This window comes from Electrona antarctica (assembly GCF_951216825.1).
Source record: "Electrona antarctica genome assembly, chromosome: 6".
Taxonomy (NCBI): Eukaryota; Metazoa; Chordata; class Actinopteri; order Myctophiformes; family Myctophidae; genus Electrona; species Electrona antarctica.
In genome coordinates, this window is record NC_136811.1 from 50,217,295 (window position 1) to 50,238,960 (window position 21,666).

The 21,666-nt window shown below is 42.0% G+C and overlaps 1 protein-coding gene across 1 annotated transcript; it reads left to right on the top strand.

Moving 5' to 3' along the window:
• Positions 1-86: 86 nt before the first annotated feature.
• dcaf13 (ddb1 and cul4 associated factor 13) lies at positions 87-21,371 on the top strand. Its single transcript, XM_079504480.1, has 11 exons — positions 87-319; positions 1,913-2,112; positions 3,080-3,187; positions 3,626-3,715; positions 5,752-5,907; positions 6,571-6,648; positions 7,260-7,342; positions 8,122-8,286; positions 9,143-9,278; positions 16,616-16,779; positions 20,068-21,371. Exons 1-11 carry the CDS (start codon positions 250-252, stop codon positions 20,153-20,155), a joined length of 1,338 nt encoding a protein of 445 aa, XP_079360606.1. The 5' UTR covers positions 87-249; the 3' UTR covers positions 20,156-21,371.
• Positions 21,372-21,666: the final 295 nt, after the last annotated feature.

Below are 21,666 nucleotides of genomic sequence, written 5' to 3' on the forward strand. Positions count from 1 at the left end.
TCGCTTTAAAAAAAGCGGACATGGCAACACTGCTCTCAAGTAAGCCAAGTAAGCCTGGTTGACCCCGCCCCCACAGACGTACGTCATGCGTCCCACAATGCAGCAGTACTGTATCACGTGACGTTGTATTTTCCTCACACACATCAACACATGGGCTAGTGAAGTTAAACCCCACATGCAGTGAAACATTTAGATACTTTCTTATATAAAACCCTTTGGTACTTCATCTCTTGTATTTACGAACGCGAAATGAAAGTTAAAGTTCTCTCGAGGAACCCGGACGACTTTGTCCGAGAGACAAAATATGATATCCAGCGAGGTAAGACAGTAATCAACTAGCTAACGTTAGCAAAGGTACATCACATGCATAAATTGTGTACAGAGGTACGGTTCCTCATTGCCAAATTGGCTATTTTTTCCCCCAAAATGTAAAAAGAATAAAGGATAAATGTATGCTTTGGGAAATGCTAGGGAATTATAAAGTAAAGTGTACTTTGAACTTTAAATTGTGCAATTATCAGATCTAAATGTACGTCTTGTAATGACAACTTTGATGTTGCAAACCCTGTGAGTTGCTGTCAGCTAATGGAAGACATTGGGACAACTTGCACAGACTGCATGATATTGCTCTAGTCCCTTTTTTAGAAGAAAAATCAAAGTAACGTCTGAAGCACCTCATTAAATTAACATGCATTTCCAACTTGCATCGTTTCAAGTTGGAAATGCATGCCCCAGGGCCCACCCAGTTATGTCTGCGCCCCTTTTATGCCCATATATGGAGTTCTTTGTATATGCGGAGTTCTTTGTCAGGCATGCCCAAATATGGAGTCTATGCAGATGTCAGAACATAATTGTGATGTCGGAACAGGCCAGCTCCAATGCTCCATATATGGAGATCTACGGGTGATCTGGTATGATCAATTGGAGCCCTGTCCAGAGCCTGGGCAGAGGCCTTTTTTGGCGGTTCTGGACAACCGTGGGTACGACCGACTCAAGGCCGGGCACTTCACTCCCTGTGGTGGTGTGTCGAATTTGAAGTCAGTGGGACGAACGGTTCTCGAGTTACGTGGATTACAGACGTACACACGTACACACAGAGACATGGTGCATTTATAGATACTAGAGCGGTGCCTGTTGGAGCCTCTACAGTGGTGCACGTTGGAGCCTCTACAGCGGTGCACGTTGGAGCCTCTACAGCCGTGCACGTTGGGCACTGGCCTACTTGGAACAATGCAAGTTGGAAATGAATGCCCCACCCAGATATGTATGTGTCCCTTTTATGCCCATATATGGAGTTTTTTGTCAGGTATGCCCAAATATGGAGTATAGGCAGACGTCAGAATGATGTCAGAACAGGCCAGCTCCATACATGGACACTGGGCAGTGGCCCTGTCCAGAGGCCTTTTTGGGGCGGTGCTGGACAACCGTGGGTCCGACCGACTCGGAGTCTGGCCCGGGCAGAAGCCTTTTGTGGCAGGCGGTTCTGCACAGCCGTGTGTCCGAATGACTCGACACCGGCCAGTGGCCACTGCACTCCCTGTGGCGGTGTGGAACGCGTGTGTCAGAATGATGTCAGAAGTCGGTGGGACGAACCCGTATTCAGAGTTCTTTGTCAGGCATTCCCTAATATGGAGTCTATGCAGTGATGTCAGATGTGTCGCCTTTTATGCCCATAGAGTTCTTTGTTAGGCATGCCCAAATATGGAGTCTGGCCCGGGCAGAAGACTTTTGAGGTGGTTCTGGACAACCGTGGGGCCGGACCGACTTGATCCACTGGGCACTGCACTCCCCGATAGCAAGTCATGGTTGATTACAAGGAGAAGAAAATGTTAGATAATGTCTTGAGCTGCAAGACAGTATAAAATGTATGCTTGTCATACTGTTTATAATGTTGACTATTGTCTGCTTTCAGTACCCAGAAACTATGACCCAGTGCTCAACCCATTCGAGGTTGGAAGGGAATACACCAGGGCTCTGAATGCCACCAAGCTGGAAAGAGTGTTTGCAAAGCCATTCCTGACTTCCCTGGACGGACACAGAGATGGAGTCAACTGCATGGCCAAGCACCCCAAGAGTCTGTCCACTCTGCTGTCTGGTGCTTGTGATGGAGAGGTATTGAGGTGGCCATAATAAAGGCCCTTTCACATGTACATACAAGCTTACCGGCCATTTTCAGCAATTTCTGTGAATATTGAAGTTGTTAATTTGTCATGACTATCTGAGCTGTGCAATCTTTGCTGTGCAAATTTTCTTTGAAAATGCAAAGATAAGTGTAGTTTTGATTTATATGTCTCAATGTTCAATGCTGAAATCATGTTAATGGCAATTATTTGTTAGACAATTAATTGTAAAAATATCATCATAATCGTGACAGCCCTACCCCATATATCAATCGACCGCTATACCATAGTTCTCAAGACTTTGGAAGTCTATATTATCAGATATGACTAGACTTTGTTTAAAGGACCACTTCACCACTTTTCAACATCTCTTCATATAATTGGTCCTCACTAATGTTCATGATAAAACACCACCATTTTTTCCTACTCAGTCTGTGTCTCATAGGAGGGCTTTGGGCAGTTCGGACACCCGTCCACCAGTGACATCATCATTAGGCAGATTTATTTTTAAACAAGATTTGTTTTAGAATATATTTAGATTTTTATTATCGTGAGAACGATGGCTTCAACTTTTGCATTGCAACTTTTCAGGAAAAGAAAGCCTGCCGTTTCTATTAGCTTGGATTCACCATCGATGATGTCACTGGTTTCTGAACTGCCCACAGCCTTCCTATGAGACACAGACTGAGTAGGAAAAAATTGTGGTATTTTATCATCAACATTAGTTAGGATCAATTATAGGAAGAGAAGTTGAAAAGTGGTGAAGTGGTCCTTTAATGAATAACAGCGTTGATGGTGATGTGCTATCCAATAGTAAGTGTGTAACTGTGTACTAATGTGTTCCTCAGGTGAAAGTGTGGGATCTAATACTAATGTGTTCCTCAGGTGAAAGTGTGGGATCTAATACTAATGTGTTCCTCAGGTGAAAGTGTGGGATCTAATACTAATGTGTTCCTCAGGTGAAAGTGTGGGATCTAACCAGACGTGAATGCGTCCGCACAATCCAGGCCCATGAGGGCTTTGTTCGGGGAATGGTTGTCCGATTCTGTGGCACTTCCTTCTTTACGGTAACCTTTTTGACATTTGTAACAACTTAGATTAGAAAATGAAGTCTTTCATGAGATCTGTATTTGAACCATCTAAGTCCATAATATTTATCCATAATGTATAATTTATGGGTTAGGGTTAGGGGAGTGCTCAATTGTTCCCAGGTTTGTAACCTTAATCCATTTAGACCTGAGTTAAAAACCTTTGAAAGAATATATATTCAAAGATTTGCGTCACATTTTTAAGATTTTTCAAAAATAGCAGACCTACAAGTTCATAGTGCGGCACTCGGTGCCGCGCTATGAGCTTGTAGATCTGCTATTTTTCAATAGCTAAAGTATAACATAATGCTTAAAACACCAAAAGGGGTTCCCGCCAAAAATGGGTTCCTACTAGGAGTTTGGCAGTGGGTAAAATGAACAAGGTATCATATGTGTGTGCGTGTGTGTTTGAGACAGGTCGGTGATGACAGAACCATCAAACAATGGAACATGGAGGCACCAGGCTATGGACAGGAAGAGGAGCCCCTCAGCACTATTCTTGGCAAGGTACTGTATGGTTGACGTTGCTGTATCGTTTCCACAGCTCATCATAGCCAGTCGTGCATCAATTTAATGGACTAGGGCCTTACCCGTTCTAATATATGAACAGGAAATGATGTACAGTGTGGGTAATGCGATATAATAGATCACATTGATTGGGAGGAAATGGTTAACGGATGATGTTGGGAAATTGGGTTGAACTTTGGCACAAAATTAATGTTATAGATATTTTGTCATTAACTGTCATTGCATCTCTGTATGTAATTATCATTTTATTTTACCGACGGCACGGGATGGCGGTCATTGCGCTGTCACAGTAATGTAACTTTGAGAGCGTAGCCAAATGGACTCGCTCATTACTTGTTGTGGTCTCTAAACAGCGCATGACAGTGCATGTGTTGGCGATAACCCACGCAGTTTTTAGCGTTGATTCCGATGCTGCCTGTCTGCCACGCACCCCCCAGAAATGTTCCCCGTGTGGCTCTGCTGCGACGCAGTTTAAACGTTGCAAATTACTTTGGCATGGTAGGCGACCGTGGTGTTCTGAAATTGCGATGCTGCCTGTCTGCCACACACCCCCCAGAAATGTTCCCAGTGTGGCTCTGCTGCGAGACACGGTCTAATTCCAGTTGTCCAGAGGTGTCGGTGCGGTGGGTAAGGCAAGGGGAGTGTTGCACCGAAAACGGTGACACATACATTTATCTGTGTCCCTCCCAACATGCATTTCACTTGCGACAGACAGCTTTTTTTTTGTAGACAGCCTTTTTTTAAGACAGCCGACAGCTTTTCTTAAATTTAGAATAGATAATTTAGTCAGCCTGATAAAGGCATAGGGTTGGGCCCTACAAACCCTCCCGTGCGCTCAGATCAGCCAACGCAGGGAAGCTGGAAGTCTCTCTAGGACAGGTCATCCTCAAGTAGTAGAAGTACCTTCACTAAAACCACCGGGACAACCCTTTTCCCTTCTGGCTCCAAAATTATGGAATGTACTTCCCACTGCAATTAGAAGTGTAGACTCACTCCCAATCTTCCCCCCACACCCCCCCACTTTGATAACTACTAGTATAAAGGGTGAGTGAGTTGACCATCAATGGCTGAAATGGTTTAATTATCAGACACACTTTATGGTTGTATTCTTGAATTTTGCAGGCAATCACAAAACACTTTTAAAATATATGTTTGGCTCATTTAGCAGCTTATGAAATGCATCTATTGCCTTAAATAAGACTGCTAGGACAAATACAGTAGCCTCTAGCAATAAAGGCATGTTTATTTGTTTATTTACACGAACGAACTGTCATGCCCCATTTCCTTTTTGGCTCTCATTATTCTGTTTTAGTAAACAAACACAGAATAAGTTAATAAGAACCAGAATTAAGCACAGATATATTAGACCTGTCAAATTGGATGCATGTTTTCTTTTGCTCTACTATGACGCGACGACAAGCATTCATCTAATGGACGTACGTTTTAAAGGGCTTAAACAACAGTAGGGCAGGGCTATCGTATTACATGTAATCTGAAGCCAAGGGTTGTTGCTATTTTAATAATTACAGCAACAATCCTGGGAAACTAAAGCTTCTTTCCACGAACAATCAGATACATGAACGAACTGATAAGAAACAGAGTGAATCAGGGAAAAGGGAAACGCAGCGCTAGCCCCCCGCACCTTCTCCCTCTTCTCGCATTATTAAGCTCGAATTTCACCTTTCTAAACTAATATTTGTTTATGTATTTTTGGAACATAGCCTACTGTGAAGTTGTTCACACAAAGTTCACCTAACCTTCTACTACAGGGAAAACATGCACATGTACTCTTTGTTTGCTCTATTTCTATCCCTTTGTTTGTTATATATATATACATATATTATGTTGTATATTTGCTGCTGCATTGTCTGAGGGAAGCCAAACAAAAATAAGTCTTAAACTCTTATATACCTGTACACAAGATGTAACAATAAAGTACACCCTTGAACCTAAAATGATGATGTGAGTGTTGCTGATGTATGTATGTACGTATGCCGTTGTCTCCACCACCACAGACGGTGTTCACGGGCATCGACCATCACCAGAGTGACGCCGTGTACGTGACGTGCGGGCAGCAGGTGGACGTGTGGGACGAGCAGAGGAGCAGTCCCGTGCGCTCCTTCTCCTGGGGCGACGCCAGCTTCAGCTCGGTGCGCTTCAACCCCGTGGAGGTGAGGAGCCGCCGCGCTGCGCAGCAGACCACGCTGGCCCATTAAGACCTGAGGACCTTAAGATCTGTGTCGCCTTATAGCTTTTAACCACTTGAACCATTATTTTAACTCTGTTATTTAGTCTGCTAAATCGGTTTTCTGGTAAACCTATTTTTCTATGTCAGTGGGTGCTAAACCTTTTTCATGTCAAGGAAGGACCCCCAGAATTATATGTATCTGCGGACCCCCATCTGAAAATATGTAGTTCCAGGAACCCCCCCAGAAGCAAAGATTTGAAGATTTGTTAAAACATTCACTCTGAAATAATATAAATTCAAAGATTTGCGCCACATTTTCACGATTTTTCAAAAATAGCAGATCTACAAGCTTGTAGCGCGGGATCTGCTATTTTTCAATAGCTAAAGTATAACATAATGCTTAATACACCAAAAGGGGTTCCCGTCCTGAATGGGTTAAACTTATTTTTTTACTTTTTGATTTTGATCAATTCCGATTTCTTATTTTTGATGGGTACCCGGTTCTTGCCAATTTGGATTCAGTTCCCACTTGAAACGGAATTCCAACCTAAACGAGGGCATCATCTTCTTTTTAACACTTATTCTTGATAATGCCAGAGATGTACTGTATGTACATTTCGGTAAAACCGTGCTCGTCTTTCCACAGACGGAGATTCTTGCGAGCTGTGCTACCGACAGAAGCATAGTGCTGTACGACATGAGAGATGCTGCCCCACTTAAAAAGGTAACGCTGTTTAATAACCACACACAACCCTACAGTCCCTATTATGTCATCGTTGTTGTTGTTGGGCAGAAACCTCCATATGTTAACTTTTTGTGTTTTTTGAATCCTCAAAAGCACCATATGAGGTTTCCACCCGCCAGGCAGAGCAAAGCAAAGCAAAGTTACTATATTTACCCAGGGTATCTGGGCTAAGCTCAAGAACTTGTTTCCAGCCAGGCCCTCCTCATAGAACATTTCATGGTAGTGGTTCAATGCCTTGCTCAAGGGCACAGCATTGGTAATCCGCTGATTCGAACTGGCGACCTTCCGGTATCAAGACCGCTCCGCAATCCGTTCGGCCACCGCTGCCATACATATAGACCAATATTCTGTGAAAATGGCTGATCTACAAGCTCGCTTGTAGATCGGCTACCCTAGAAAGCCCAGAAACTCTGGATCTGGGTTCCAGGGCTGGCTGGCCCAGACATAACATAAAATAGTGCTACCAGTAAGAGGTGCACATGCACATTCTTCTAGTCTCTGGGGCTTTCCATGCCCTGGTTAAACAAAGTTTGTGTTGGAAACACAAGTGTAAATGATCTTGATGTTTGTCTTTCTTTCTCCCCCCACAGCTTATCATGAGTATGAACAGCAACACCCTGTGCTGGAACCCCATGGAAGCCTTTTACTTCACTGCTGCAAATGAAGACTACAAGTGAGCATACTGTCATTATTTAGACTGCTGTTAACCTATTTAAATGTTTTGTTATTTGTGTTCAAGGTCCGTTTCTGCTACACAGTAATCAATCATTTTAATATAATAGATCAGTCAGTAGCTTTCAACCCTTTTTACATCAAGGTCCATTATGTATTCTGCGTATGAGCCACGGACCACCATTTGATGAGATTTAGCCTCTCAGGCCCAAAACTTAGAATATGTTGTTGTCGTTGGATAACGGCCAAGCTACACCAGGCTTTTCGCGCACAAAACGCGCGCGTTTACCCTAAACGCGTGCGTTGAATTTAGGTCCAGTCCTATTTTAAAAAACGCACGCGCGGGCCGCGCGTTTAGGGTAAACGCGCGAGAAAAGCTTGGTGTAGCTTGGCCGTGAGATTTTGTCCACAATAAGAGACAACAGGCAAACATTGATAAAAAATAACAATTCTTCTACATTCTCTAATTGTGTAGACTTCTTGTAAATTAAGTAATGCAGTTGTTTAACAACAATTTAACTCTTGAGAGCGTAACATGAAACCCATAATTGGTTTCATTTTACACTCAAGAGTTAAAGGTCTATATAAGGTTCCATTTGGTTACCAACTCTCCATTCAGCTGGGGACCACCTGGAACTCCCCGCAAGGACCACTGGTGGTCCCCGGGCGACGGGTTGAAAACCACTGTAATAGATTATGTAATTTATAATGGATTACTTCCATTGACTGTTACTGTTACACACCCCATAATCTTGACTGTGTTTCTTGTCTCTCAACCAGTCTGTACACATACGACATGCGCCACCTGGACAAACCGGTTACGGTGCACATGGACCACGTCTCTGCTGCGTTAGATGTCGACTACTCCCCGACAGGGAGGGAATTTGTCTCCTCCAGTTTTGACAAGACTGTCCGCATCTTCGCCAAGGACAGCGGGACGAGCAGGTCAGTAAGGCCGTCCAAAGTTATGCGGGAACGCCTACTGAGTGGCAAAAAACTACTTTCTGTTCTTGACAGCCCATGACAGCCCATACAACCAAACCGAAAACTATGTTGTTGCATTAACCCATTCTGGGCGGGAACCCCTTTTGGTGTTAGCATTATGTTATGCTTTAGCTATTGAAAAATAGCAGATCTACAAGCTCATAGTGCGCCACCGAGTGGCGCGCTACGAGCTTGTAGGTCTGCTATTTTTGAAAAATCGAAGAACCACTGACAGAAACATAGCTTTTTCAGAAAACTGTCAGGATGTAGAAGACATTTTTAGAATCTGATCTCAGGTCAAAATGGGTTTTAAACAACGTTAAACTCACTTTGCCACTCGATTTGCCACTCACTTTAGGCACGTGCATACCCTTTATTCTCTAAATGCCTTCTAAATCAGTAGTTCTTCTCGCACTTTCAAGATGTTTCAAAAATGTAACAAAAATAAATAGCAGATGTACAAGCTCGAAGCATGTGAACGGTCACGCGCTGTGAGCTTTTTCATCTGCTATATTTGAATAGCCAACACAAAAATCTAAAGTTTTTTTCTTTGTTATAATAATACTGGCTGTGACCTCAGCGATTCCCCAACCTGCGGGCTGTGACTGTCAATTGTTTTCTCAGCAAAATGTTCTATCAATAATGTTTTTGAATAATCAAGGGTTTTCTTGTTACATTTTCATTTTATTTGTAACAAATCGTTCTGGGCAGTCAGCAGATGGGGTTGAAAAAAACGAGATTAAATCGATTAGTTTGATTAACTGTTGCACCCCTAGTGCCGCCATATTGACTTGTTTTGCTATTGTGCGTTTCTCAGGGAGATCTATCACACCAAACGCATGCAGCATGTCATCTGTGTCAAGTGGTCCGCTGACAACAAGTACATCCTCAGTGGTTCTGACGAGATGAACATTCGACTGTGGAAAGCCAACGCCGCGGAGAAGCTGGGGAAGGTGAGTCTCGTCTCAATTCGTATAAGACCTGAGACCAGGTCTTCTAAATCCTGACAGTTTTCTGAATAACCTATGCTTCTAAATCCTGACAGTTTTCTGAATAACCTATGTTTCTAAATCCTGGCAGTTTTCTGAATAACCTATGTTTCTAAATCCTGGCAGTTTTCTGAATAACCTATGTTTCTAAATCCTGGCAGTTTTCTGAATAACCTATGTTTCTAAATCCTGGCAGTTTTCTGAATATATATATCAGTGGTGCTCAAATTATTTAATGTCAAGAACCCCGAAAATTATATGTAATTGGCCGCTTTTTATATCTTCTTATATGTAATTTTTGTAATCTTACATGTCTCTAGTTTATTATTTTGGTATGATACATCTTCCATTCAGTTATTGCCAGTTATGTGTTATATGTGTTATAATAACGGGTGCAGTACTAAGTTCCGACCAGTCATTGGTCCGACAACGACAACCTACCTCAAACCTTACTGCATGTTCGCCAACTGTAATCTTGGAAGATGTATCATACCAAAAATATAAACTAGACGTGTAGGAATACCAAAATCTTACAGTCACATTAGGTGGTGCCAATATTGTCAAAATATCAGTGTTGGCCCCTGCACTAATTTGACCATTCATATCTTTAGCCACAGCGCCCCCCTGTGTTTGACCTTATATTGTTAGTTGGCTCCATTCTCTCAACACAGGCCCCTGGCCTCTTGCCCTCCTAAGCAGCCAGTGGTGGAAAGCAACTCAAGTACTGTACTTGATTTAAATTACTTGAGAACTAAATAAATTCTGTACTTCTCCAACACAGTACATCTCAGAGGCAAACGTAACCTTTTAACGCCACAAAAAATATTTGACAGCTTTACTTAATTTGTAGATTTAGATAAGAATTACAAAACATACCATCAACCACTCAACAATTTTACAGCTTTGGCTATTTGAAAATAATATTGGTACATTTACTTTGGTACTTTATAAGTATATCGTCTGGTGGACATTTCATATGTCCAAAACTGTTACTTTTCAGCATTCAATTTCAAAAGTCGACGAGCTCAAAACGCGTCGCTTCAAGTAGGGCGTTAAATTATGAAAAAACACAAAGTTAAATTACGGAGTTAAGGGGTGTCTGTCCGACAGAAACTATATTTTGATAATAATACTTTTAAAATGTTGAATGCAGGCGTCTTATCTACGTGTAACAGAGTATTTCTATATTGCTACTTTTACTCTAGTAAAAAAATAATTAGTAAAACAATCTGAGTACTCTGAGTTCCCCCACGGAGACTCGGAGAGTAGGTGAAGGTGCCAGGAATGCCAGCAGTGCCACTTGCCAAACGCTTTGATGGATGCTGACTTAGAGAAGAATCACTCCCAATAAGTACAATGTACCAATTGGCACAGCGGCTCTCTGGTGGCAGATGCAAAGTACAAAGAGAAAAGTCCAAAGAGTTTCGTCTGTGTTTCTCTACAAATGATTTCTAAAACGAGACTCGATTGTGTACTGTACTTGTGTACTGTGTACTAAACTGTAATCTCACTTAAAACTTCCCACATTGAGTTTTAACCCATTTTGGGCGGGAATCCCTTTTGGTGTTAGCATTATGTTATGCTTTAGCTATTGAAAAATAGCAGATCTACAAGCTCATAGCGCGCCACCGAGTGGCGCGCTACGAGCTTGTAGGTCTGCTATTTTTGAAAAATCGAAGAACGACTGACAGAAACATAGCTCTTTCAGAAAACTGTCAGGATGTGGAAGACATTTTTAGAATCTGATCTCAGGTCAAAATGGGTTAATATCTTATAAGCACCGTGTATATGGCTTTACGCACAATGCGGTCCGTGTCAGCAGAAATGTACCTAATGCTGTGTGTTGCTCATCTGTCTAATTAGCTTCTTTAAAATATTGGGGAAGGCCTCGCGTGCCCAAAACGCAATTTATGGATGAATAACAGAGATCAATGGGATATCCCTGTGCTCTGTCCAAGATCCATCTTTCATCCTCAATCGGATTCACTCTTTCTTATTCCCTTAACCCATTTTGACCTGAGATCAGATTCTAAAAATGTCTTCTACATCCTGACAGTTTTCTGAAAAAGCTATGTTTCTATGTCAGTCGTTCTTCGATTTTTCAAAAATAGCAGACCTACAAGCTCGTAGCGCGCCACTCGGTGGCGCGCTATGAGCTTGTAGATCTGCTATTTTTCAATAGCTAAAGCATAACATAATGCTAACATCAAAAGGGGTTCCCGCCCAAAATGGGTTAACCCATTTGGACCTGAGGACGATTCTACAAATGTCTTCTAAAAATCCTGACAGTTTTCTGAAAAACCCTATGTTTCTATGTCAGTCGTTCTGACACATTTTCATGTCAAGGACCCCCCAAAACTATATGTACTTGGCCGCCGATCCCCATCTGAAAAGATGTAGTTCCAGAAGAAGAACCCTCCCAGAAGCGAAGATTTGAGTTAAATAACGTTCGCTCTGAAAGAATATATATTCAAAGATTTGCGCCACATTTTCACAATTTTTCAAAAATAGCAGACCTACAAGCTCGTAGCGCGCCACTCGGTGGCGCGCTACGAGCTTGTAGATCTGCTATTTTGCAATAGCTAAAGTATAACATAATGCTTTAAAACACCAAAAGGGGGTTCCCGCCCAGAATGAGTTAATGCAGCTCCGGGTGGAAAATTGGCCAAGTTTTGGCACTTGTTTTACTGTCACTGTATAAGAGGGGAGATTTATTCGGAAGCTTTGCACTTAAACAGATCAGACAAGCCCTGCTCCTATCAGCAGTTTGGATCAGCCAATCACTTAAAGCCCAGGCACTCTGAACATAATGAAGCATTAACAATCAAGTTGTACTGAAAGGGTCTTTAATTATGGAGAAATGCTGAATCAAGCCTATGTCTCTGTCTGATCTGAACGCTGAAGGAGGCATCGCAACCGGACCGGCTCTTGAGTTCGCTCACTGTCATGCTGCTATACCGCTCGTGGCTCGTTTCTGATGCCTTACTTACAATGGTAAGGCATCAGAAATGACTGCCCCCTTTGCCGCCACAGTGTCAAATAGACCGCCGATAACCCCTACCTGTGGGCCGTGACCGTAGTTGAAGTGGGCCCCCACTTAATCCATTTTGGGCGGGAACCCCTTTTGGTGTTAGCATTATGTTATGCTTTAGCTATTGAAAAATATCAGATCTACAAGCTCATAGCGCGCCACCGAGTGGCGCGCTATGAGCTTGTAGGTCTGCTATTTTTGAAAAAACGACTGACATAGAAACAGCTTTTTCAGAAAACTGTCAGGATGTAGAAGACATTTTTAAAATCTAATCTCAGGTCAAAATGGGTTAATTGGCAAAAGACTGATATCGTTGCTGTCGGGCAGAACCCCCCCACTCCCTCCCGTAAATTAACTCCTTACTGGATCATACTACAGTGTCACACAAAATCATCAAAAGTAGCAGATCTACGATCTACAAAAAAATGCTTTAAAACTTGAAATGGGTGTTTTCACTCTGATAACGATGAATGGGAACTTTAAAGTATAATATGTTGGTTCCATTCAGCCAAGCTGGACCATAATTCGATTTGATTGATTGGTCATTAAAATAAACATGCCATGAAGTTGCACAGCAGCCCCACCCATCTGACCACTCTCACGTGTGGTTAACCGATAGGCTGCCGTTTTAAGTGCTCCGATGGGTGGATATCGAATGCTTTTTTTCCAGTGGACCCTGATCCGGAAAAGGTTGGAAACCTCTGAATTAGATGTATTAAGGCCTAGGGCGGGCTGGCAAAAGTGGACATAATTATTAGCTCTTCCTTTTTCTTTTTTTTCATCTTGGAGGGGCACCGGCGCCGCATGTCATTGAAATGTGCTGATACTGTATTTAGGCTAAGCAGTACAATCTAGTGCAGCACTGGTAGGGAACACTATGTTTTAGTTTAAATATGATGGCCTATTTGATATATATATATATTTTTTTAATTCTTTATTTACCCAGGGAGGTAGCTGAGCACAGGTGCTCATTTTCAGCAACGCCCTGCACAAAAATATATAGGACATGACTTTGTTTTTTGCTTCTTAGAAATCATTTTTTCCTGTTTGGATACATGTGATTGCTAATGAAGAATCTTAGTTGGGTGTTTTCTCATTTTGTGTCTTATATTATCTGTTACATTAGGCACAATCATTTACAACCCCACTGAGTGTGGTCAGTTTGGGTATATAAGGTTGATGCTTTTAACTAACCAGACGGACATTTGATTGTGTTAGAAGTATTTCAGTTGGCTTGGCCAGCTCCCCTTCCTTCCTATATCTCCTCAAGACTCTTACCAAAAATGTCATACGGTAAATAACATTTAACAGGCTGACCGGTGTGTAAGTGGAGGTACAGTAGGGTGTTCCAACAGGATCAGCAGCTATCAGCTCTTCTCAAACAAATTGAAACTGAGAAAAATCATTGCTTTTAATTAGAATGAAAGCCCACAAGGAAGGGGTGCACTTAAAGGACCTCAGCTAAGGCTCGGAGTCGGTGAGGGCCTGAAGTTTTTATGAGAGAGATGGAGGCAGGAGAGATGGTTTGATCTGTTGTGTTCGCTTTTTTTTAACAGACATTGATTCAGATTTCATTGTTAAGGTTGTCAGTCTGCAGTTAACTGCTTACTGTTATCCAGGCCAACGTTTATTTCATGGCCTAGGCAGCACATGTAAATCAAGAAAGTGTACTTGAACTGTCAGTAATGGGCGAAGCGACACGCACAAATGTAACCCTTTGTTTTCAATGCTTTCATTAGGGCTGCAACTATCAATTTTTGTTTCCTCAAATATTTTATTCTATTGGATGACTTTTTTGATTAATCGAATAATCGAGAAGGGTGTTTCAATCGATTAGTTTGATTAACTGTTGGCAGCTCTAAATGTTTTCATGTTTCCTTCAAGACACAGAAATGAAATGAGGCTTCTGCATAGACCCGTTGGTTCTATTGCTGGAGATGGAACTGATGGAAGGGTATTTAGTTTTGAATCCGTCCCGCCGCAGTTTAAGCAGTTGCTCCTGCCAGAAAAGGGAGTATCTTGCCCATGCAGTTTGTCTCCTGCAATCGAAACCGAGTGAAAAGAGCTTGAAGCTAATAGAAAAGGCATTCAATATACAGGCCCTGTATAAGTCTGTTATTTGAAGGATCAGTGCTGTGCAGAACTGTTGGTACGTGGTACAAACGTAGTGGAATTTTGGCTATATCAGTGGTATATTAAAACCAGCTTGGCCTCTATTATAATTCCACTGCTCGGCCACCCACTACCTAATTTTCTTCGCATTTCTTTTTTCTCTTTTCTCTCTTTGTTATTGTGTTATTGTGCCCCTTAGATAGCACATTATGTAGACTTAGATAGTATTTTAAACAGACTTAGAGCTTGTTACGTAGACAGCTCTAGAATTGCATTTTATGTAGTCATAGCACTTTATAGTACACATGTATAATATATTATATAGTATAGTATGTATAGTTTACATAGATACTCCACTGTTAAGTTCTTAGTTTACGCATGATTCATGATAACTACTTTTTATATATGTGATGTATGCCATGTTTTTGTTATTGCTTAATGTAAGTCGCTCTGGATTAAGAGCGTCTGCTAAATGCCTAAATTGTAAATTGTGTATATGCTTATTCACTTTGTTGGCTGGACTCTCTTCACCACTCATGCTGTCCCCTTATACACCGTTGTCTTAGGGCTGCGACTATCCATTATTTACTTAGCAATTATTCTATTGATTACTTTCCTGGGCTAATCGAGTAATCGATCAAGCACTTAAACACTGTTTTTGCCACAACGGTGACGTGCAAAAAATAGGGAAATAGCAGGTCTACAAGCCCTCAATGCATCATGATGCAATGTATTGTCAGCAAGTAGATTGGCTAAATTTCATTATTTTAATTTTTATTTTAAGTAGCACCGCTACCGTCTTCCATTTAGGGGTGTCTAAGCGATAACCGTTAAGAAATTAGTAACCGACAAACACTAACGGGCTAATGAGGGGTGTCGTGCTAGCAGCAAACCTGAAGATATATATTTGTTTCCAGTTGCTTCAATCGCTTCACTTTGGTAGTGCAGGTCAACGTTGGTGGTAAAAATAAAAAGCCCCTTCCCGCCAGCTCACTCTTTTCCATGCAAGATCTATAGCTGTCTTCCCCCTCCCTCGAGTGGTGGATTATATTATTGATATATTGTGATACACAGAAATGTAACTTTGGGAGTGTAACCAAATGAACCCGCTCATTCCATGTTGTGGTCTCGAAACACCTTTAGGCTACTGGGAAAGTGTGCGCATCACAGTGCATTGTGTTCACATCACAGTGCATTGTGTTCACATCACAGTGCATTGTGTTCACATCACAGTGCATTGTGTTCACATCACAGTGCATTGTGTTCACATCACAGTGCATTGTGTTCACATCACAGTGCATTGTGTTCACATCACAGTGCATTGTGTTCACATCACAGTGCATTGTGTTCACATCACAGTGCATTGTGTTCACATCACAGTGCATTGTGTTCACGTCACAGTGCATTGTGTTCACATCACAGTGCATTGTGTTCACGATAACATCACAGTGCATTGTGTTCACGATAACATCACAGTGCATTGTGTTCACATCACAGTGCATTGTGTTCACATCACAGTGCATTGTGTTCACATCACATCACAGTGCATTGTGTTCACATCACAGTGCATTGTGTTCACGTCACAGTGCATTGTGTTCACATCACAGTGCATTGTGTTCACGATAACATCACAGTGCATTGTGTTCACGATAACATCACAGTGCATTGTGTTCACATCACAGTGCATTGTGTTCACATCACAGTGCATTGTGTTCACATCACAGTGCATTGTGTTCACATCACAGTGCATTGTGTTCACATCACAGTGCATTGTGTTCACGATAACGCACGTAACGTTGTGGCTGCTTCTTATCGGTTAAGTAGCCGACAAGGCCTAACGGTAACCGTCTCAGTTTGGCCACCCCTACTTCCATTCACACCATTGTTCTTTTTTTCTCCCATTTTATACCCTCCCTGTCTTCATAATGCAATTTATACCAGTTGTTCTCAGAGTGGGGTCCGGAGACCACCAGAGGTCCTTGATAGGGTTCCCGGGGCTCCTGAATGGACCCTTTTACATGTCTATGTAGTACAAATAGATCCAAATAGACCCTTACGGATCCAATTGGTTCCATTTGTACACTCTCAGTGTTAACGGGGGTCCATGACTCCGTGGCATAATTTCATAAAAAAAACATATTTTATACTCTTACCGTAGCTGGCGCCCAGAGAGAGGGAAGCTGTGAACTACAACGAGAAGCTGAAGGAGAAGTTCCAGCACCATCCTAAGATCCGACGCATCGCAAAACACCGTCACCTGCCCAAGCCCGTCTACAACCAGGCCAAGGAGCTGAAATTCATGAAGGAGTCCCGACGCAGGAAGTATGGGCTCTTTTTATTTAGTTTCCGCATGCTTTGACGTTTTCGGAGGCCTTTCACCTGTAATGACATGCCCATACTATAGGGATCTATTACTGATTGATTATTGATTTATTTTATGATATTGCACCTTTACTGAGGAGGTAGGCCAGACGCAGGAAGTATGGGCTCTTTTTATTTAGTTTTGATACTTTAGCGACAAAATCAAATAATGGAAATGTGCGTTTTTCTACATATATATACTTACTTTACTTACTTTGCATTGGCAGCTGATCTACAAGCTCACAAAATCCCATATATCCCATTGTTCTGTGTAAGGAGATCTTATACTGTATAGTGAGGGAGAAATTCTGCAAAATGTAGAAATGCACACCTGTGACGCCGTTTGCGTTATTTTGCAGCGATACTTTGCATCATCAATGCGTTTGATGTCACAGGCGTACACTTATGCGTTTTGCGGGAGAGATACACAGAAGTCGGGCTGCTCAGGTAGCACATATATCAAACCACCTGCCAGTCTATGGGTTAGACTCCAATGCGGTGCATCGGGTTTGGCCGAGCATCTATACGATCACGCGTTGGGTAGCCTCCTCGGTCCCACTCATCTGCGAAGAGTAAAGCCTGTTCACAACCTAAAGGCAGAGAGTGCATAGCTTTGGAAGTGTCGGCCGGGAACATCCGTCAGATGTATTTCCCCCGGATACGATATTTTCCCGACGAATCACAACACTTGCTTCATACATGGAAAATGTAAACAGATTTGGAAAGTGTCCCCGTCATTTCCTTGAGCGGTACTTCCGCCAAAGTCCCGCTACTTCCGCCAAGTTCGAGCAATGCACTCTACAGCGTAGGTCTAGCCCAGTGTGTGTGTTGGGGTGGGGAGGGGGGGCTGAGCGGCAGGGCAGTGTGGGTGATCTTTGCCTCTGTACGCACTCCTACGTCTTGGGCCGGCGGCACCTGTCAGTGGGAACGTTGAACTTGAGGTGTAGGACGGAGGCACTGCCTGCATCCTCCCGGTGGGGGCTCCTCACTGGCAGGTGAGCCAGTAGGATACAACTGCAGTGGCAACACAGAATTCCTCTGTGGGGAGGAATTTATTAACATAAATAAAGACTACACTGGCAGGAAAAAGGGGTAAACATTTTGGCTACTCTGAATTAAAGAAATTAATAAATAAAGACAATAAATGTTCTTATGAAATATGTTTTAGGGGATCTCCCCACAGCAGAACAAACAATGGGATTTAGGTTCAAAATCTGAAGTTTCCCCTTTGGGTTTAAAATAGATACAAATACATATACAATCCTTTAAATTGAATCCATCAAAAAACTTTTTCGGCAGAAGAAGTCATTTCATATGGTCTTATGAAGAAATCAGATTTCATAGGCCCTCATCTACTTCACCAACGTGGGTGAGAATTTGGGAACCACCTCAAATCTATTTTCAATTAAGCGTAGTCCTATCCTGGCCTTTGTCCCAGAGTGTTAGGAGAACCTCATTTTGTAGATGATAGCTCCATCCGCTGCCATCATCTGACTAGAGCCCGACCCATGCCACAATTTGAATCCAATGCCGATCCCGATTCTTAGACCAGTTACCCATTTTGACTATGTTGTCAAAGTGCAACATTTTCTAATCAATTTGAAAAGGTTTGATTTGGTTAAAGTTTCTGTTTTGAGGACATTCAACTAGATCTAATTTTATTTAAGCACTTAAGTCCTATTCAAAACATTTCAAAAATATCCCAACGTACAGGCTCAAAACAACAGTCTTGTGAGCCTGTAGATGGGCAGGGCTATTTTTGAAAAGGTTTCCCATTCACGACATGCCCAAAATAGGGACGGCAGGTTTGAAAGTGGTCAGAAATTGGCACATAATGGGCTGCATAATTACACAGAAGTCAAATAATGGCCGATGTATCTGTCAGACAAACCCATCGTTATGTCTCTACATTGCAGGGCTACTGGTCAAGTGGAAAATAACATGGACAGTTGCGCACGACTGTCCCCTTTGCCTTGTTACAATATACAGATACATATTGCATACTCATTTACAGTTTTCCATTGTGAATTGATTGACCTATGAATCACTGAACTGCAGGGCAAACGGGGCCAGTCATTCAGTTGTTTTTTTGCGTTTGTTTAGATACTGACATCACTATTCTGAGGTGTGTGTGTGTGTGTGTGTGTGTGTGTGTGTGTGTGTGTGTGTGTGTGTGTGTGTGTGTGTGTGTGTGTGTGTGTGTGTGTGTGTGTGTGTGTGTGTGTGTGTGTGTGTGTGTGTGTGTGTGTGTGTGTGTGTGTGTGTGTGTGTGTGTGTGTGTGTGTGTGTGTGTGTGTGTGTGTGTGTGTGTGTGGACAGTGAGTGGATGTTGTGAATGATTTACTATGCATGGGTTTATGTATCTGTTTTCTTCTTCAGGGTGCATTAGTGTAGTCAATGACGTAGGTGTAAGGTCAACAACCTATGTCTCACTCTGCCTCGCTCACTCCATCCTCTATTTGCTTTTCTCATCTCTTTCTTCCTCGCTCTCCCTCCCGTCCATCCTATGAATTATTCTTAGCAGTAGACTGTAGCTTGGGTTACTCATAAAGCTTGGCAATATGACTTCAAAATCAATAGCACCTAGCAAACAATAGCAAACTTGTCATATTGTTTGCGTCGATTCATTGATATACAAGAAATGGAAATACTTTATCAAAAGATGCTTCTTGATTATTAAATTGACCTACATGAGCAATATTAAAGGAGTAGTTCACCCACATTTGTTTTCTATCAATTACACACCCCATGAAGCCTTGAATTCATGGAGATTTTTTGTTTTTGGTGCGTTCTTAACTCACTCTGCGGTGAGATCGCCTTTTGACGCCTCCCGACCAAAACGCCCTCTGCACCGAGTTCGCCCTTTGACGCCTAATATCAATTGATTTCGGCTCACAACTATGTTCTGTACGCGCTCATAACACACACAAAAAAAACAGAACTGAAAATTCGGCTGGCTGAGTGTCTGCTGATGGGGACGCAGTTTTTAGAATCGTAATATCACCGATTCTTCTTTTTTGGCTCAAAACAAGCTTGATTTGCACCTCATTTGTCTAAGCGATATGATCCCCGGTTACAAAATGTATGTTTTGGGTGAATTAAATAACTATTGCGTCACCCTTTACATAGCTATAATTCACTTCCTGGGGCTGAACTAGTCCTATTTTCTATGAATTGCCCAGCCCTGTTCTGCGCTGTACTGTGGCTTGTTTACTCATGCTGATTCTTGTGTGTGTTTTAATTTCCTAGGGAGATGAACGTGCGCAAGCACAGCAAACCAGGAAGTGTTCCGGTGGTGTCGGAGAAGCAGAAACATGTAGTGGCTGTGGTCAAATAGAACGACCTGGAGAAGAGACTGTACCAAGATTACATCTATACATGAGAGGAGAGAGAGAGGAAAACCCAATCGCTACCATCCAGAGACTGTACCAAAATTACATCTACTGTACATGAGGACATTGTAATGCAGCTCTCACTTAAAATTCCAGCTGGTTCCCTGTCGATATATATATATATTTTTTTCTTTTTTACATTGATATGTAAGAAGGGTTTCACAATATACAGCTTGAGGAACCGAATAGAACAGGACGCCACAACGCCATTGAACTTCAATGGACGCCATGTTCTATTCAGTCACTATATTACTTTGAATGGTGCATTCTTGATTGTCGTTTTGGCCGACAACCTATTATTTCCACGGTTGTATCAACTGCTGTCGATAGAGCTATTCCAATACCATTTTCCACCAGTAGGGTTTAGCATATACCTGTGTGTGATTCCGGAGCTAATCTCGCAAACAGCTGGCCAATCAGCGTACCGGTCCACCCCAAAGTTTTCAAATCAGCCTCATGGTGTCCTGGTGGAGATACCCACTTCATAGAGCCCCACTTTCTATTACTGCATCTGATGCATGAATGGAGATTACAAAAAATAGAAATTAAAATAATACTAATATTATGATGACCTGCTTTATTAGGCTTACTGAACAGACCACTATATAGCACACCTTTTCAGTCATGACAGATGTGCGGAGGAGTGGTGTATTTCGAGATGTCGGAGCTTCAGGTGGCTTATTAAGTTTGGTGTTAAAGCTTTTCTTTCTTGCTCCCTCCTTGCATGACAGAAACTGAACTGTCATTGGAAATGGCAAATTTGCTGTCACTTTCAGAGACTTTGGAAGTGAAAATGTCTCGGCATTGGGAATAATTTTGATATTTGGACGATATGACACGTTTTAAAGTAATTATCAGCAGATAGTTATATGAATACCGATATATTGTGCATCCTTTTCCTTTTTAAGCCAATGTTACATACAGTGGTTCTCAAACGTTTTCATTTCAGGCACCCCCAAATTGAAATGTATTTGGCCACGGATCCCCATCTGAAATGATTTGGTGCCAGGGACCCCCAGAAGAGAAGATTTGTTTTTAAAAAATGTCTATATTTTTCCAAAATGTACACATTTTTTTTCAAGATTTTTCGAAATGTGTCTCAAATGGTGTAAAAAAAAAAGAGCAGCTTGTAGAGCTGTACTCCAGTACACATGACTGAAGGGCTCCAGCACAGCTGTGAAAGGGCTTTGCTGATTGCAAGGCCAAGTTCCGTTTTACTGTGCCAAGGCTACAAATATCAACCGGACGAGCATTCCAGGATGATTTTACTCAGATTAGATGATAATGTTCTACAGCCACATTCATTTGTATTGTATTAAAATAAAAATATAAGACAAAAATAATTCACCTGTGTATCTTTTGACTTGCCGTACATTGGGTCCTTGCGTTGATGTTTCTATCGCCGTTCAGTAAATGTATCACAGGCAAATTAATTGTTAAAACTACTATCAATGAT

What these genes read in the sequence shown, in the direction of transcription:
- dcaf13 (XM_079504480.1), top strand. Translation starts at nt 250, where the DNA reads ATGAAAGTTAAAGTTCTCTCGAGGAACCCGGACGACTTTGTCCGAGAG. An exon ending in TCAGCACTATTCTTGGCAAG is followed by an intron (nt 3,716 to 5,751) that starts GTACTGTATGGT and finishes CCACCACCACAG; the next exon opens with ACGGTGTTCACGGGCATCGA. An exon ending in TGCGCTTCAACCCCGTGGAG is followed by an intron (nt 5,908 to 6,570) that starts GTGAGGAGCCGC and finishes GTCTTTCCACAG; the next exon opens with ACGGAGATTCTTGCGAGCTG.